The 17,493-nt window shown below is 40.1% G+C and overlaps 1 protein-coding gene across 4 annotated transcripts in view; it reads left to right on the top strand.

The window, feature by feature from the left end:
* The window catches only part of slc41a1 (solute carrier family 41 member 1), a 68,314-nt gene that overhangs the window by 42,957 nt on the left and 7,864 nt on the right, over window positions 1-17,493 (top strand). For all 4 annotated transcript variants that reach the window (XM_028446678.1, XM_028446676.1, XM_028446679.1 and 1 more), the window contains 3 exons: window positions 5,986-6,130; window positions 16,958-17,037; window positions 17,188-17,322. In XM_028446678.1, the coding sequence (XP_028302479.1) occupies window positions 5,986-6,130; window positions 16,958-17,037; window positions 17,188-17,322 (360 nt within the window). The remainder of the gene's footprint in view (window positions 1-5,985; window positions 6,131-16,957; window positions 17,038-17,187; window positions 17,323-17,493) is intronic.

The following is a 17,493-nucleotide window of genomic DNA, read 5'->3' on the forward strand; positions in this document are numbered from 1 at the left end:
CCAGAATGTCAAAACCGCCTTTCTGACACCATTGACGCTGTTCATCGTGTCGGCCCCAAGAATCGCAAGAAGTGACAGACCCAGAGGCATCATCATAAAGTTTTCCTTGCGTGTACTTAAAGAAGAGATATGGAATGCAGCCAAGACCTCCTCATATCTCAAAGAAAGCAGCTTCAACTTTGCACTGGATCTCACCAAAAAAGACAAAGAGTGCCGAAGTCAGCTGTGGCCCATCATAAAGGTTACACTTGTCTTGTGATAGACTTTAATCACTTAATATTTATAATTGTTTATTTTTATGGCTACAATACAAAACCTGAAAACGACAAACTATTATATTCTATAAAAACTAAATTATCCATTTGGCTCTCTAAATATCCAACTTCCACCCTTTAATTGGGGGGGACTTTAATATTACTTTAAATAATACAATAGATAGATGGCCTCCAGGAGAAAACTCAACTCTAAATACAAGATTGAGGGAATTAATGGATAAATTCAATGTTGTTGATATTTGGAGAGAGAAGTTTCCTGATAAGAAGTCATTCACATGGAGTAACCATTCAGGCTGTAGACAATCACGTATTGATTTCTGGTTATTATCAAGAGATATATCAAGATGCTGTTACAGTCATTATCCTTACAACGCCACTCCCTGAACACAGAGTAATATATAGTAAAACTTTCTAATTCTGAGAATAACCAACCAAGATTAACGAAACATTTGCTGCATTCTACACTACACTATATACTTCAGACTTCCCCCCTCCCCCGGACGAACTGTTTGGCGATATATCCTTCCCACGGATAGATCTTGAGGCTTCGAGGGGCCTAGATCATTCCATCACGATCACTGAAATCACAGAAGCCATCATATCCCTGCAGAGCAGCAAATCACCCGGCCCGGATGGCTTCAGTGCAGAATATTTTAAGACATTCTCTGATGCTCTTGCTCCAGCTCTAAGAGACATGTACAATGAAGCATTTTTACACTGCCGTCTACCAGAATCTTTGTCAAAGGAGGAGGGCTTTAAAGGTATCACTCGGTCGAACACAATACACAAAGTCTCGCTCTACGCGGACGACCTGCTCCTGTACATCTCAGATTCTGTTAACTCTCTCCCGGTGGTACTGGACATTCTGGAGCGGTTCGGTATATACTCCGGTTACAAACTTAATTACCAAAAAAGCGAGTTGTTTCCGATTAATTCACTAGCTAAACAGCTCCCACGTTCTTTAGCGGCATTCAAATGGGCAGATAACGGGATTCATTACTTGGGAATCTCTATTACCCCAGCAATGCCTGATATGCTCCGGGCAAATTTTATACCTTTAATTGAAAAGACAGAGAAGGATTTTGCCCGCTGGTCTGTTTTACCACTATCTCTGGCTGGTCAGGTTAATTTGATCAAGATGATTACTCTTCCTAAATTTCTTTACCTTTTTCAACATGTCCCCATATTTATCACCAAATCATTTTTTTGATGAATTGGACAAGTTAATATCCAAATTCTTGTGGGGAGCCAAGCCGGCCCGAATCCGCAAGTCGGTCTTACAATCTCCCAGGCGTGATGGAGGGCTTGCACTCCCAAATTTTAGGCAATACTACTGGGCAGCCAACATCCAGAAACTCCTATACTGGATGGATGGAGGCTCCAAGCCCCGCCCCGCCTGGGTGCACCTCGAAACGGCAACCTCACATTTCTCACTACGCTCTGCCCTATGTTCATCACTTCCTCTCACTTTAAACCTTAAAGGTGTTAACACTATGGTGTCGATCTCCATGAGAATATGGAGCCAGCTCAGGAAATACTTGGGTTTACAGGGCCCTTCCATACTGACCCCGCTACTTAAAAACCACTTATTTAAACCTTCCCGCACCGACCCCACATTCATAACTTGGCATGACTGTGGTATTGCCACTGTGAAAGACCTCTACAGAGATGGAATCTTCTCATCTTTTGCGGAGCTCTCCTCTAAATTTAATTTGCCAAACTCCCACCTTTTTTCGTTTTTTTCAGGCGAGAGACTTTGTTAAGAAGCTGTTTCCACACTTTCCAAACCGTCCTCCGGAAACTCTGATCGATATTTTGCAATCTACGGGCCCCAATCATAAAAAATGTATCTCTGTGCTATACACCTCCTTAGGTTCGGTTGCCCCGAACCCTCTATCATTAATAAGAGCCTCGTGGGAGAGCGATTTAAGTATGAACATACCTGATCAACAGTGGGACTCTGCCCTAAATCTGGTTCATTCCTCCTCGATTTGTGCCCGCCATAGCCTTATTCAATGCAAAGTCCTCCATAAAGTTCACTACACTAATGCAAAATTATCCAAAATCTACCCCACTGTCAGCAATACCTGCAATAGATGCAAACAATCCCCTGCCAATCCTATACATATGTTCTGGTCGTGTCCCAAGCTGTGCTCCTTCTGGGAGAACATTTTTGACACAATAGGAAGGGCATACGGCCAGACCACCCCACCTAATCCACTATCAGCCATTTTCGGCGTATCTCCTGATTTCACGTTCTCTGTGTCACTAAAACGCGCTATTGCATTTACGACACTGCTGGCCAGGCGATTAATTCTGTTCAATTGGAAGCTGGCCCACCCCCCATCACATGGTCGTTGGATTAAAGAAGTTCTTTATAATCTAAAACTGGAAAAACTTAGGTTCTCGCTAAAAGGCTCTGCTAAAGCATTTCAGAGCTCATGGAGTCCCTTTCTATTATATGTCAACTCTCTTGATTTATCCTCAGACTCCGATGGGGAATAATTTCCCCTTCTGTTCTCTCAGCCTGTCTGTCTGTCTGCTGCATTGTGTGTGTGTGTGTGTGTGTGTGTGAATGTGCTTGTGTGTTTTTTTTTTGGTTTTTTTTGCCATATGTCCCTGGTTTATTTGACCTGTGTGGGGTGGGCGGGACTAGGGAGGGGGTGTAAGGGTTTTATCAAACTTCAGAAATGTACCATTCCTATTTGCACTTGTTTTTGTACTGCTTTAAAAATTTCAATAAAAAGAGTTGGATTAATTCTGAGAATAATCCTTATAAGTCTTCATATTGGAAACTAAATAGCTCCCTTCTGGAACATTTTATTGTAAAATCTGAAATAAATTTATAAAAAAAAAACGAATTAAGCTTTTTTGGAAGAAGGAAAAAAAAGAATAATCTTACAGCTTAAATTGGGAGCTCTTCAAATATGAAGCGGGTAAATTTTTGAGACAATATGGAGCCAAAATTGCTAAAGCCAAATCTGCAAAAGAAGAAATGTTAATAATGCAAATTACTTCAATGTACCAGTGACATCCAGATAAACTCTTGGAGCAGGATAAATTGCAACTAAGAGAACTTCAAGTTTAATTAGATGATTTCTACTCCCTTAAAGCTAAGGGTGCATTTGTTAGATCTAGGAAAAGATGGCTTGAGGAGAGAGAGCAAAATTCTGCATACTTCTTTCACTTAGAAAAACATCGTTCAAAAACCAACTTAATTCATCAGTTTAACATAAATGGTGCCATAACTGATAATGCTAAAGTAATCTCACATTTCTGCTATAAATGTTTTGCAAATTTATATGAATCTCGTTACAAAAATGTTAAAAACAGAAAATTCCAATAGGCATTATTGTGATAGCCAGCTTACAGAGGAAGAAGTTGTTAAATCCATTGCCTTCCTCAAAAATAATAAATCACCGGGCACTGATGGATTAGTTGTAGAATTTTAAAAATAATTGTCCAATGATTTGGCAACATTTTTACTACAAGTTTTCATAGAAAGCATTGAAAAAGGTTTTCTTCCACCGAGTTTTACGCAAGGTTTAATTACTTTGATTCCCAAATCTAACAAAGACACATTATTTATTGGCGACCAATATGTTTACTGAATAACGATTACAAAATTATGGCTCTTATGCTTGCAACAAGATTTAAAGATGTTTTAGATATAGTCATCGATGAGACACAGTCTGGCTTTATGAAAAACCGACACATATCTAATAATATCAGGCTTGTGCTGGATATTCTAGACTACTCTGAATTGATTTTAGATAATTCTTTAATCCTCTTATTATACTTTTATAAAGCCTTCGACTTGATCGAACATGAATTTATCTTTCTATCGCTGAAAAAATTTGGCTTTGGTGATGTGTTCTAGTGCCATAAAGGTGCTTTATACAAATGCAAACTGCTCTATAAGTATGAAAATTGGCATCCAACATCCAGATTCAATCTTAAACGTGGTATCCATCAAGGATGCCCGATAAGCCCATATCTTTTCTTGCTTTGTACTCAAATTCTAGCGTCTTTTATTTATACTACTGATATGAGAGGAATTTCGGTAGCTGGCAGAGAAATTTTCATAAGCCAACTGGCTGATGATACCACAGTCTTTCTAAAAAATACTAGCCAGGTACCTATTGCTCTACAAATCATTGATGACTTCTCCAATGCTTCTGGTTTGACTCTGAATTTAAACAAACGCAAATTGCTACCAATAAAAGATTGTAAGGATTTAAGTGTCTGTAATATAAGCATAGTAATTTTTATGACAAAATTCAAAAGGGATATTAAAGTGAACTGTTCTTTTTGTGGAGATCATCAAGAGACAATACAACACCTCTTTTGGACATGCTCTTACTCAAAGAATTTCTGGAAGGACTTCTGCAGCTTTGTAATTAGAATTCTATACAAGGACTTTATTTTAAAATGGGAAAATGTTGTTTTTTGTTAATTCAGAAGGCAAAGATATGAAGACATTTATTTTATTATTAATTTACTCATTTTCTTGTCAAAATTTTATCTTCATAAATGTAAATACTCCAAACAGAAACCTAATTTAACTTTTTTTTTATAGTGATACTCTCTTATATGAAGATTTTGGAAGGCTCTAATAACAAAAAGGCTTTGAAAACTATAAATATGTGTTCAAAATACAATATATTTGAAATTGCATAATCATGCGATCGTATATTGTGATCTACCCCCTGGCATATTCTGTTTTTTTCTGTATATCTGTATACTTGTTAATAAAAGTTAAAAAAAAAAATCTGTCTTAGTCAATAGCAAAATTAAATTGTAATAGCCGGTGTTCAACCTTTAGAGGGCAGTCCAGGGAGGCAGGGAGGGGAACCAGCTGGACAAGCTGGTTTGTAAGTGTGTGTCAGTGATGGGGAGGGGTGTGTGCTCTGTTGGAGAACTGGTGGAGAGTAGGATGATGAGCTTGATGAAGTCCATCCTCTGTAACAGCAATCATCACCTCCACGACACGGTGATCTCACAGAAAAGCAGCCGGAGTGACAGAATTTTGTCCATGCGCAGCAGGACTAAGAGGTTCAGGAGGTCTTTTATCCCGGCTGCCATAAGACTGTACAATGGGTCCTGCTAATGAGCACTTTTATTACAATCTTTTCATTTGTGTATTTATAAGTACAGTATCTGTAATGGACTGTATGGCACACTGTATGCTACTGAGCACTTGAATTTCCCCTTCTGGGGATGAATAAAGTATCTATCGATCTGCAGTATCTATCTTACTTTTACAACTAAATACGCAAAAAAATAAAAAATACTTTTACTAAAATGTTGGACTCGGATCAATCAAGAGCACTACTTAATACCAAAAAAAACATGCATAGTTATTCTTTTAAGTATGAATCTGAATCCAGACCTCCATGGGATAATGATTTTGATTTCCATTGATTGTTCCTATTTTATTTTGTTCTTATCCCATATTACTATGGAATTAATTAAGATTCTTAACTAAAATGTTTAATTGATTGAGATATAAGATGTGTTATTCAAGTATTTCATTTGTTTGTATTGGCAGCATATAATCACTACATTAATTCATGTACAGCTGGCGTTATGTGTAATAATTCAGGTTTTAATCAAAATGCTGGAAGAAAAGAATCATCCCAATTTTAAACTTGAGCATTTCTCTGCTATACTATTTTTCATCACCTTCTCTTTCTGATTCTTTTCGCAGACAATGACTATGCCAACCCGCTGGTGTGTGCTGCGTTTGTGGCCATGTGCCCCCTCTGGGTTCTGATAGCCAGAAAGATCCCATCCACCAGAGAAGTCCTTTACTCCGGCTGGGAGCCTGTCATCATTGCCATGGCCATCAGCAGGTAAACTCTGAGCTTTATTGTTTCAGCTTTGATGAGGAAATAAAACAGAGCTCAACATGCTCTCAGACTGCTGTTTCACCTCTGTTTGACTGGCTGACAGTGAGACATGGCACTCTCAGGCTGAGTAGTGCACTATGTAAAAAAGTATCAGAGCAGGTGTAGATAAGGTGAAACACACCATAAGCAAATGTTTGTCACTTTTTTACTTTTATCATCTTTGTGATCAGATTTCCACTATTCATTTTACAGACACACTCTTGTTGTTCGGTGGACCCTTTCTGTTTCAATTTAATTCAACTTTATTTATATAGCGCAAAATACAACAAAGTCATTTGAAAGCGCAGAACAAAATATAAAGTCCATAGTAAGAAAGAAAGAACCCAACAAGATCCACATGAACAAGCATTAGCGACAGTGGGAAGAAAAAACTCTCTCATTTTTATAGGAATAAAATCTCCAGCGGAACCAGGTTCAGAGGTGGCAGCCATCTGCTTCGACTGATTAGGGTTAGTGAACAGAAGGGCAAACAGAATAGGATAGAAGGATAGACCATCCGAGTGTCTCAGACTAGTTGAGCCGTGAGCCATTGATCAGGAACCGGCAGCTCCAGCATCAAGACACCTGAAACAGAAAAGAAAGCGGAGGGTGAGGAGAAGGCACAGACTGCAGGAAAACATGATACACTATGATACACTCTTTCCTAGTGTTTGGGTTAACATTAAACATCTTGCAGTATCCTCCTTGCTCTGAAAGACGAGGTTTCATCTTGTACTGGTCGCACGTAATGATATATGGGGTGGACGTCTGTGTAAATGGTGTGAAGCAGTGTGAGCAGTATGATGGGTTATGCATCGAGGAACAGAAGTGGAGGGTTGTTTACAACTCGGCACAACTGTGTCTGACTGACATCAGCCCATTGCAGCCCATTGTGGCTGTGTGTAGATGGTGGATCGTGTTTAAATATGATGTTAGTGTTCTACTACATAATCTTAGTTCTTAGTTCCTATTTTTAGGTTTAGGGCTTTGTTCCTAGTGGTTAGGTTAACGATATTATACAGTATACGTTTTAGCAAATAAGTAGGTTTTGAGTCTACTTTTAAAGGTGGAGAGAGTAGCAGCCTCCCGTACTAAGACTGGGAGCTGTCTCCAGAGGTGAGGAGTCTGGTAGCTGAAAGCTCTGCCTCCTGTTCTACTTCTAGACACTTTAGGTACTTCCAGAAGACAAGCAGACTGAGAGCGGAGAGTTCTGCCTGGACGATAGGGCACAAACACGTCTTTAAGATACACAGGAGCTTGGTCATGTAGCGCTTTGTATGCTAACAGGAGGATTTTAAACTCTATTCTAGATTTTACAGGAAGCCAATGAAGAGAAGCCAATACTGGAGAAATATGCTCTTTCCTGTTAGTACCTGTTAGTATTCTAGCTGCAGCATTCTGAATTAACTGGAGACTTTTTAGTGAGTTACTAGGACATCCTGACATTAGGGAGTTAAATAGTCTAGTCTAGATGTAACAAATGCATGGATTAGTTTTTTCAGCATCACTCTGGGCCAAGATATTCCTGATTTTAGAGATATTACAGAGGTGGGCGGGGAGGAGGAGTGGCAGCAGTTTTTCACTCCAGCTTATGCGTTGATTATCATAATTGGGAGGGCTGGCTTCATTAAGAACAAAAAAATTTCAATTTATGAGCCAAGTCTCAGTGAGACATAATAAACCTAGTTGATGGTCAGTTATAAGATCACTCACTAAAAGAGATTTAGACGAAAGCAATCTGATATTTAATAGTCCACATTTAATAGTTTTTTCATTGTTTTGTGTTCTGTTCGTAGTTTTAATTTTTAATGTGATTTTTATGGTTAACTCCTCTATTGTGGGCTTTAGTTTGTATTACATGTTGCTTTGTACTGTTCAGCACAATGTTTATGGGGTATAATTGCTCTATATTTTGAGTAAAGGGCTTATCTATGGAAGCGTTTGTTGTAACTGCAGGTTTATTCTCAGCTAGTCATGAGCGTGTGGAGTTGAGAATCACAGACTGTATATCTAATTTTAGCATTTGTGCTCCATGTAAATTTGGGTGGACGCCGTCTTTTTTTAATAGATCAGCACGTTTCCAATAGAGGTCGAAGTTATCAATAAACGTGAAATTATGGAGTTTGCAGCAGGATTGTAAGACGTTGTGCTGCTGTAGTAGGCGACTAAATTGTTCTATACCCCTATTTAATGTAGGAAGAGGGCCAGAAAGGAATATTGATTTCCCACATGCCTTTAGAATGTTAAAGAAAAGGTTAAACTTGTTCATGGTCCTTATCAATTCACGTCGGGTCGTATCGTTCGTCCCTACATGTAACACTATTTTAGTGACAGTTGCTGGCGGCGTGGGTAGCATTTGATTAAGTTTGTTTAATATAGTGTGAACTGTAGCACCTGGAATACAGTGTGTGACAGCATTAAAGAATCTACTATTCCTCGATTATTGAATCTCCGATAATGAGTGTAGTTTGCTGGAAGAGAGTGGTAGGAGTGAGTGTGCGCCTGTTATACTGACCGGGAGCACCTGGAGGGTGGATCACAGCTGGTTGTGGTGGAGTTTCCGTCCTCGGAGTTGACTGGCATTGGGGCGTCTGTGTGGGAACGCCTGGTGGTGCTCGGGTTGCAGAAAGCTGCTGGAAAGTTTCTGTTATCGGCTCCGGTTGGCGTTATCCTCTGTCTTCAGCTGGCATTGAAGCGGTGCTTCAGTAGCATGCCTCTGGACTGCAGCTTTGAGGAGGTTTTGACGGGCTACAGAGGAAGTTTTTGGCTGGTGGGAATTTAATCCAGGCGGTGGTGGAGGCGTTTTGTTGGCGGTTATTTCAGTTTCAGTTTGTTTCAGGAGGGACACCATTTTCCCTCTTATTCTGTTGTCTATGTCTGCGGACAACACCTCCCACTCAACCTTCTTTTATCCACAATGGAAGGTTGTAGAAATTTAAGGTGAACTTAAAGTAATTTAGAATGGGAATCTTGCTCCTCTACAGGCAGGAGGACAATGAGTCGCCTGACATTTCTACGTAGCACTATGCCAATGTAACTCTCCTTTTGGTCATAGGATATTGAGGACTGGACTGCTGATTGTTGTTTTGTCATTGGAACACAATGTCCAGGTGCGACTTGGACTTCGGCATCCCTGACGACACCCTTTGAGTCTGCAGTCACAGCAACAACTTTTCCAAGTCTGAATTGGCCACGCAGAGCATTCTGATCGCAAATCCAAACCACATCTCCCACGACAACATTTCTTTCAGTCGTATGCCACTTAAGATGGATGAAAAGATTCTGGCCAGCAAATTTACAGCCAAATGAAGTGCTGTGAGGAACTCAGTTAAGGTAAGGCTTTTTGATTGCCCCAAGCTTTGAAGGGCCCTCTTGGCAATTTTTACTGCTGTTTCAGAGGCTCTATTTTGGTGTTTCAAGTCAGCGGGTAACACTTTTCATGTCCAGCTTGTCCTTACTGCATACTCTTCCAGACTTGCAGTGTTTTGGTCTTGCAGGAAATCATGCAGGTCTTTCAGCGCAGATCTTGCACCAATAAAGTTAGTCCCTGGATCTGACCAAACTTTCAGGGGTGTCCTCTGAAGGCAGAAAATCTTTGGTTGGCCATATGGAAACTTTCTGTGGACATACTGCTAGCCAGTTCTATGTGAATAGCCTTTCTTTATATTGTCTTTCACCAGGTATGTGCCAAACAGGTCAACAGAAGTAAACAGTACAGCAGGTCTTGATCTCTCCATAGGTAGATCACCCATGACCCGAGCCTTTGCTTTTCTGCAGTGGATGCATTTATTGACCACCTTTCGAGCCAGCCTTCTCCCTTGCACTATCCAGGCTTTTTTCCTGATGACTCTGACGAGCTAATAAAGTTCCCAGCCAAGTATCTAAAGAAATTAGCGGGACACTCAAGCAGTCTTCTTTGAAATGCTGAACTGTGCTTCCGCACATCATCAGCCCGCTTGCTTCATCATTATACACAACCAGCTTGTTCGTTGTGGTGCTGGGCAATGTTACTCCTTCTTGGGCTGCCAGGCAGAGATCTTGGAAAGCATCTTCCCTTTCAAATACAGTCATGACATTGCTCTCCAAACCATTGCCAGTGTCTTTTTTTGGCTTGCGAGGCTGCTGAACCACTCTTTGTGAACTAGTTTAGTGAATGCGGTCCCGGCAGGTGCCCTTTGCCAGTCTATTTGGATAGGAGGGAGGTTTTGCTAAAGTTCTTTCTTTGTTTTGGCGTGAGTAAGTGCAGCAGTGAAAGTCTTTTTCTAAATATGTATGATATTTTATTTTGCTTCAACAGCAACATCCATGGCTGATATGATCAACCATTCTCTTTTTGGGAGGCCCAAGAACTTTGGATGTACCTGCCACTCTGAATCTTCATCCACATATTAAAGTGATGTCTGCTATATTGATTACCCCAGGGATCCACCGCCAAACTCGGACATTTGTGCTGCTTTAAATTTCCTTGATTCCATTGGCGAAGAATGTTTGGTAGCCATAGCTTTCCTGTTGGATTGCTCCCAGAACCGTCTGGCTGTCAACAAGGTGATACCATCTCTCAACACCAAATCTTGCAGTGTTTGAGGAAGTACTTTTTTAAACAGGCAGCAAACACAGCACCACAGACCTCAGCCTTAACTGCATCCCCTTTATGATCTAATGGTGTCAACTTGGCTCTGGACTCAGTAGTCACACCCCGAAGACATTTCCAACGTAAGTACATTACCGCACCATAAGAATGTTCACTGCCATCAGAAAACGTAATACCACAGGGCTCAGCACTCTAGTCACAGGGTGTCAGGGATCTAGTGAAGCTCAATTGACTCAGCTCAGTGTAGTTCACAAGTAAGCTGATGGCATCTTCTTGCAGACCTTCAGATAAAGGCAGTGCTTCACCCTTGCTTCTTGAAAGGCTCTCCTTACTAGAATGGCCCTTTTCTGCTTGACTGGAGTCACAAGGCCAAGGGGATGACAAAGGCCTTAAACTTGACTTAGAAGCTCACTTTGGGTGTGTGGGTTTGGAGTATGTGACTTTACTTCGTTTTTTGACAGATTTTTTCCCAATCACATCTTCTTTTTCTTTTTAGAAAAATTCACAGCTCCCATCAAGCGAAGCTTGTCATCTCTAGGATCATAGCCAAGACCCAGTGCTTTATTTTCCTCCTCAGAGAGTTGGTTTGGGAGGACCATTACAGAGGGTTCATTAGCTCTCAGCTTTCCACTTTCTGGCCTCCCATTTTGGCCTGTGTAAACCCATGGCTTCATGTAAAATCCACCGGCTTTCAGTATTTGTTTGATGTCATTTCCTTGAGCTTGCTTAGATCGTTGTGAGAGGTAAGAATATCATCCACATATGTGTCTTGCTCCAGGACTCTACGTTCTTCTTTAAGGTGGTCAAACAATGGCAAGTTCATAGTCTCCCATTGGCAACCTGAGATATACAGCCTGCTGGTTTGTCACCAACCATCATTATAACTGGGAATTCATGGAGGTTGTTCTCTGCCAACAAATTGCGTTCAGGTGTAACTGAGCTGAATGTCTTTGAAACAGAGTTGGTAAAGACGTTCTGACACTGGAGAGCTAACTCGGGGGCCAACTTGGTCAGGGACTGTTCTTAGTCCTCCGTGCACTTTTTGCCTCCACTTTTTACTGAGTTGCGCTTTAACCTGTTTAGCTCACCTCCTTTGCTTTCAAACTTGAGACAGAGATAAAAGTGATGATTCGGTATTGGACCATCCTTACACCCCTCTTTACTGCACAAAAAGGTTGTTTTGCACTCATCATCATTATTGTGAACCTCCAAACACCTCCCACAAGCACCAAGTTTCTTCACTGCCTCTTTCTTTTCACCAACTTTGAGCTCCTTGATTTTCTTGCAGTAGTATAGTTTCTTTCTGTGGCCACTTTCTCCACAGATAACAAGCTTGGGGACTGGTTGATTTGGTGGCCTTTGTGCGAGCACATCATTGTCTCGTAACTGCTCCAATTGCCCATAAAACTTCTCTTGACTCCTCAGAAAATTAAGGAGCTTGTCGAGCTGGTCAGTGTGTGACGCCAGTCCTTTTTTAGGCTATCTGGTAGCTTACTCTGTTAAAGACAAATTATCCTTGAATACTGGGCCTTGAATAACAGTTTATTTTGTTGCAGTAGATTTAACTGCGTGTTACCCTGGATTTCTACTGGATGCTTATCTGCTCAGAAACTGCTCCGCTGCGTAATTGCAGCGCAATCTCCACCGCCTCTGGTTTTGCTGCATATCTGATGCAGCAAGGACTCAGAAGATCCCGCAAATTAACTTGCAATCGCGCAATATAGTCTCCAGGGACTTTGTGACAAGCAGGTTTTTTAGGGTGCCCATATTTCCTAAATCACTGAGGTCCTGTAAAGCCTTTTCCTACACCTGTATTAATTCAACAATCTCCTTTCGTTGGTGACTTCTCACAGGTGGTAGCATCTGCAGTTCTTCAACTATTTTCAAGGCAATTGCAGTTTTATTTCTAAAGCGATTTCCGAGTACGCAGAAAATTTCATCTGTTGTTCCATATGTTGACAGGCAAAGGTCCCTTGCCACCTTTTCTTCAAGACTATTCAACAGCTGAAACTTCCTAACCTCCTTAGAGCTGGTAGGTTCTCCTTGCTTTTGGAGTGCCTCTCAATCTTTCTTCCAGGAATAGAAGTTTCGTTTACTCCCATCAAGTTTTGAGAGTGCTGTTGGTGTCAGTTTGATGGCAGGAGATTAGAAACAGGGGGTTCCTTTGACTTGCTCCTCCAGTTCCATTTTTACCTGCATCAGAGCAGCTTTCTCTGACACCAGTGCAGGCAAGCTGGCTTCCAACTTACTCAACCAGCGTTGCAAGTCCCTCCGGTCTGCCTCTGGGATTCAGCGACTTTCTGAATGACTCCTTCGACTTCCTCCAATTTACTTTCACATTCACATGCTGTCTTCTGGATGTCAACATCCATATCCAGCTCTTCTTTGGGGGCATAAGTAGCTTGCATCTCCTAATTTACTTCCATCACCTTGTCAGCCTTTAGTGTGGCATTGCTGAAGGCTTCGATGAGTTCTTCCGCTGGCATTTTCCGACAAGACTTCACTATTGTGTTTGCCAGTCGGGAAAACCTTTGTTTGGCAGTTGTCCTGTCTCTCTTCAGCTGCTGCAGATACTTTGAATCTGCCATTTTGGAAGAGGAAAGGTTTTTTTTTTTCCTTTTCGGTGCCTTGAGCAAGAGGTGAGCTGAAGTTTCAGGGCTTGAGCTTCTTCTTGGGAGCAGCTTTCCAACCAGCTGAGCGGTTTTTCACTCTTGGTGGACCCTTTCTTTTGTGCACTGTTCCCACAGGACTGGAGATTTTTTGCTGGGATTCACTCCCAAATGATGAGGCTTAAGTTTCTTTTCCCCATTTATTTTGCAGGTGAAAAACCTTGAACACTCAGTGTAGTTATTCATTACAAAGTCTAACACAGTTAATAAATAAATTATAACAATATCAAAAACAGTACATTTTCCATTATTTATTAAATAAGTTATATATATTATATATATATATATATATATATATATATATATATATATATATATATATATATATATATATATATATATATATATTTAATGTTATGACATTTACTTGATATGTTTAAGAATAGATAGTTAGATATTATTTACAATGAAACTATTATTTCCATATTTTTCCACATTACTATACATAATAGAATTTATAACATACAATCAACTCTTATATAATACTTGTACTTTGAATCCAACAATACAATCATGATTTCCTTTTAATTTAGGTTGAGATAATCAATCGAATTCATTAGTACAGTTAATTTCATTGTGCATTTTATTTTATAGTGACACTTGACCAGTTAAACCAAACACTAATTGCATGCCTTGAAAAGTTCCCAGATTTCTGCGCGCACTCAAATGCACCACACCATCGGAACTCAGAGTGAGAGAGAAAGAGACCTAGAGAACAATTGCCTCTTACCGGCAGTCGTTTTTAGTTTTATTTCAGTAGGTACCGGTCTCTGCCCGTCCACCAGCCGCGTTGAAGCATGTCAGATCTTCCTTGCTCACTTCTATGGTTCTGGCCTTCATGCACGCCGATTTAAACAACTGGTGCTCCGCTGCTCTTTCCGTGCAGGGAGAGCGCTTCCTCGTTCACTGCAACACTTGTACATAAGAAGCAGTCATCAGCCACACTTATGTTGTAAAGTTTTCGGTCAATGCACATGATGTTATTCCTCTGTGTTCTGAAGCTCTTTGAACAAATTAGTCAGAAACATGTTCGGTGACACAGAGCAGTTTGTAGGGTATATTTTAAAAAAATCTTAGTTGATCAATGATTATACACAGTGTCGACGTCATGAGGGGGCATTCGCGGGCAGTACCCCCCCAGTTAACCTACTGTAGCCCCCCACACACACTCTTCCCACTACAGGAGCAGCTTTTTATTCATCAAAGATATCTGATTGTCTATCACAACTGACTGTGTCTATTCACTGACAGCGGACGGGAGTCTGCTCTATAGATATACTGTGGTGTAATTGTTTTACATTTGTGCTATTGAACGTACCCTACAGCTGTTGTTAGGTTATGTCTATGGCAAAAAATTCTGAAGGGCAGGAAGTGAAGTTTGAGAATTTGCCGTCTGAAATAATCAAAATGTCCATGTTTTGTGTCGCTTACGGCTGCTCCAATTGTTCTAACCAAGAAAAGGAAAAGAGATTTTATAGAGTACCAAAAATTGTTGTTCACAAAGGTGAGAATTGTAAAAAGCTCACAGAACAACGCCGTAAAGAGTGGATTTTAAACCTACGTCTGCGATCGGGAGGAGCAGAGCCTGCTGATGCCCGTGTCAATAACGACCAATTCGTCAGAGGTATGTTAGCGAACTAACCTTGTTTTTGTGGCTATGTTTATATACCATTAGGTTGTCATTAAGGGGGAATGATATGAATATAGATTGCCTCTTATCGCGCCAACTTCACATACAAATACAAATTTTTCCCAACAAAGTCTTACTAGAAAGACCATTCTGGGTCAAAGTCACTGGTGCTAAATGCCACTCAGGCATGTTTCTGAACAGCCTGCAGCACAATATCAACATTTTTTCTTTTCTTTTATAAGATAATAGAGATTCTTAATCTCAATTACACTTTTTAAGGTTCAAAATACCATACCATCTTTGTAAAACTTGTGAGTGAGGGTATATAGGGGAAGTTTGTGCTCCGAGGAAGAAAGGTGGAGAAGAGGAGAGTTGGGTTTTGTGAGAAGCAGACAGTTAGGTAAGAAATAGGAAAAGAAGGTACTCCTAAAACTATTATTTGTTTGTGCAAAACATTCTTCAAAACAAAACTTTGGTCACACTTTATTTTAAGTTTTATACATAAGGCTGACATAATGCTCATTATATGTTATATGTTTTTTGGGGTTAGGTGGGGGGATCTAGTGGGGTTAGGTAGGGTTTGGGGTTAAGGTTAGGGGAACAAAGAGTTAGGGTTAAGGGTAATGAACAACACTTAATGACAGCCTTCATGACACCTTATTCGTGCTAATGGCAGGTGTCATATCATAATAATGACAGCGTAATGTTAGTCTTAGGTATTAAACTTCAGGCAAAGTGTTACCAAAACTTTATTTATAGAAATAATGTTGTCTTATTTTTTATAACATGAGAGAATCTCAACACCTTTTAGTCTTGATATCTCGCCCAGCCCTAACTTGTTATTAAACCTCATTAATTTCATATAATGTATTTTCTGTTTCTAACAATTAAAGATTTTAATCATTTATAGTTTTGTCTCAGTTTGTCCATCAGCTTTTAGTCAAAAAACAGAATCTGCCTTTATTTATTATTGCAATTATTTTCCTATTGTTTGATATGTGTGTTATCTAATTATATTATAGTCTAGTACTTACTAGGGCTGCAGAGGGGCAGAAATTGTCTAGTAAATTAATGGTAAATTAAGCTCAGGAATTCTGGGAATGCTCAAAATGACAAACTTTTCATGTGAATTATTTATTGGAATTAACTGTAAACTGTGAGAAATGAAAAATAACTTTATCTTAACCAAACATAGATATTAGCGTCCATACAAAATAGTATACAGTATTTTACAAACATAACATTTCAACAGATATATTTGTCAGTACATTGTCAATAGTCAGTGGCAGATATTCAAGTTTTGTAAGCATCTTGGGATGCTTGCAGAAAGTAAGATGATCTTAAACATCAAAAAAATATATTTATATATGCAAAAGCTTGGTCGCCTCTGAGCTTTTTTCTGCTGTCTGGCACCCTTAGCAGTCGCTGGTCAGCTGATCTAAGCAGAAGCAGCGTTCTGTACCATCTGGAGAGGAAAGAGAAATGGAGGATTTACTAATCCCCATATACAGTGTGTTACAGTAGTCCAGTCGAGAGGTAATAAAAGCATGGATCATTGTCTCAAAATGTTGCTGATTAAGCATTTGTTTGATTTTCGCCAGTTGCTGTAAATGAAAAAAGCTTGATTTGGTAACAGCTCTGATGTGGCTATCAAAATGTATTTCAACTCACTGTCTTTGTAACCGAAAGTCTCAAAAACAGCAGCATTAATAGCAATAATCATAATTCACTGATGCTGGCATATTTTGTCTTATCGCTCTGTGTAGTATAAACACTGATCTGTTTGAGCTGAATTTTACGTCACAGTTAAATTGTTGATGTTGGTTTAAACCTGGAAGTGGGAGGTCCCTGTCTTACTATCAGACCATAATTAGCATCAAATGTTGTTGACTGTCTTTCAGTGTCGGAGGTCTGATTCTCGACAAGACTGTCACCGACCCAAACTTTGCTGGCATGGCCGTCTTCACTCCAGTTATCAACGGTAAACAGTCAGACACAAAAGAAACAAGTGATGGGTAATAATGTGTAAAAGCAGTAAAGTGCAGTGATGAAGTTCTCAGGAGGTGGAGGCATACTGGTTACATCACCTCCATAACACTGTGCTCATGTTTATGACCTGTGGGTGTTGCAGGTGTGGGAGGAAATCTGGTTGCAGTTCAGGCCAGTCGGATATCAACACATCTGCACATGAATGGTCTACCAATGGGGGATCCCAATCCTAACCTCAGGAAGTGCCCCACACCATGCACTTCTTTCTTGGGCTCCAGTAGGTTGCTATTCCCGCCTCTATTACTGAAACTTTGTGAGGTGTGACAGCGGTAAAAAAAAAAAAAACATGGCACAGAGGACGCAGATTGGTGAACTGTTGTCCTAGTCCAATAGTTTTTTATGTAGTCAATTCAGAACAGGGGTGTCAAACAAATTTTTCCACTTGGGC

This window comes from Gouania willdenowi, chromosome 5 (assembly GCF_900634775.1).
Source record: "Gouania willdenowi chromosome 5, fGouWil2.1, whole genome shotgun sequence".
Classification (NCBI taxonomy): Eukaryota; Metazoa; Chordata; class Actinopteri; order Blenniiformes; family Gobiesocidae; genus Gouania; species Gouania willdenowi.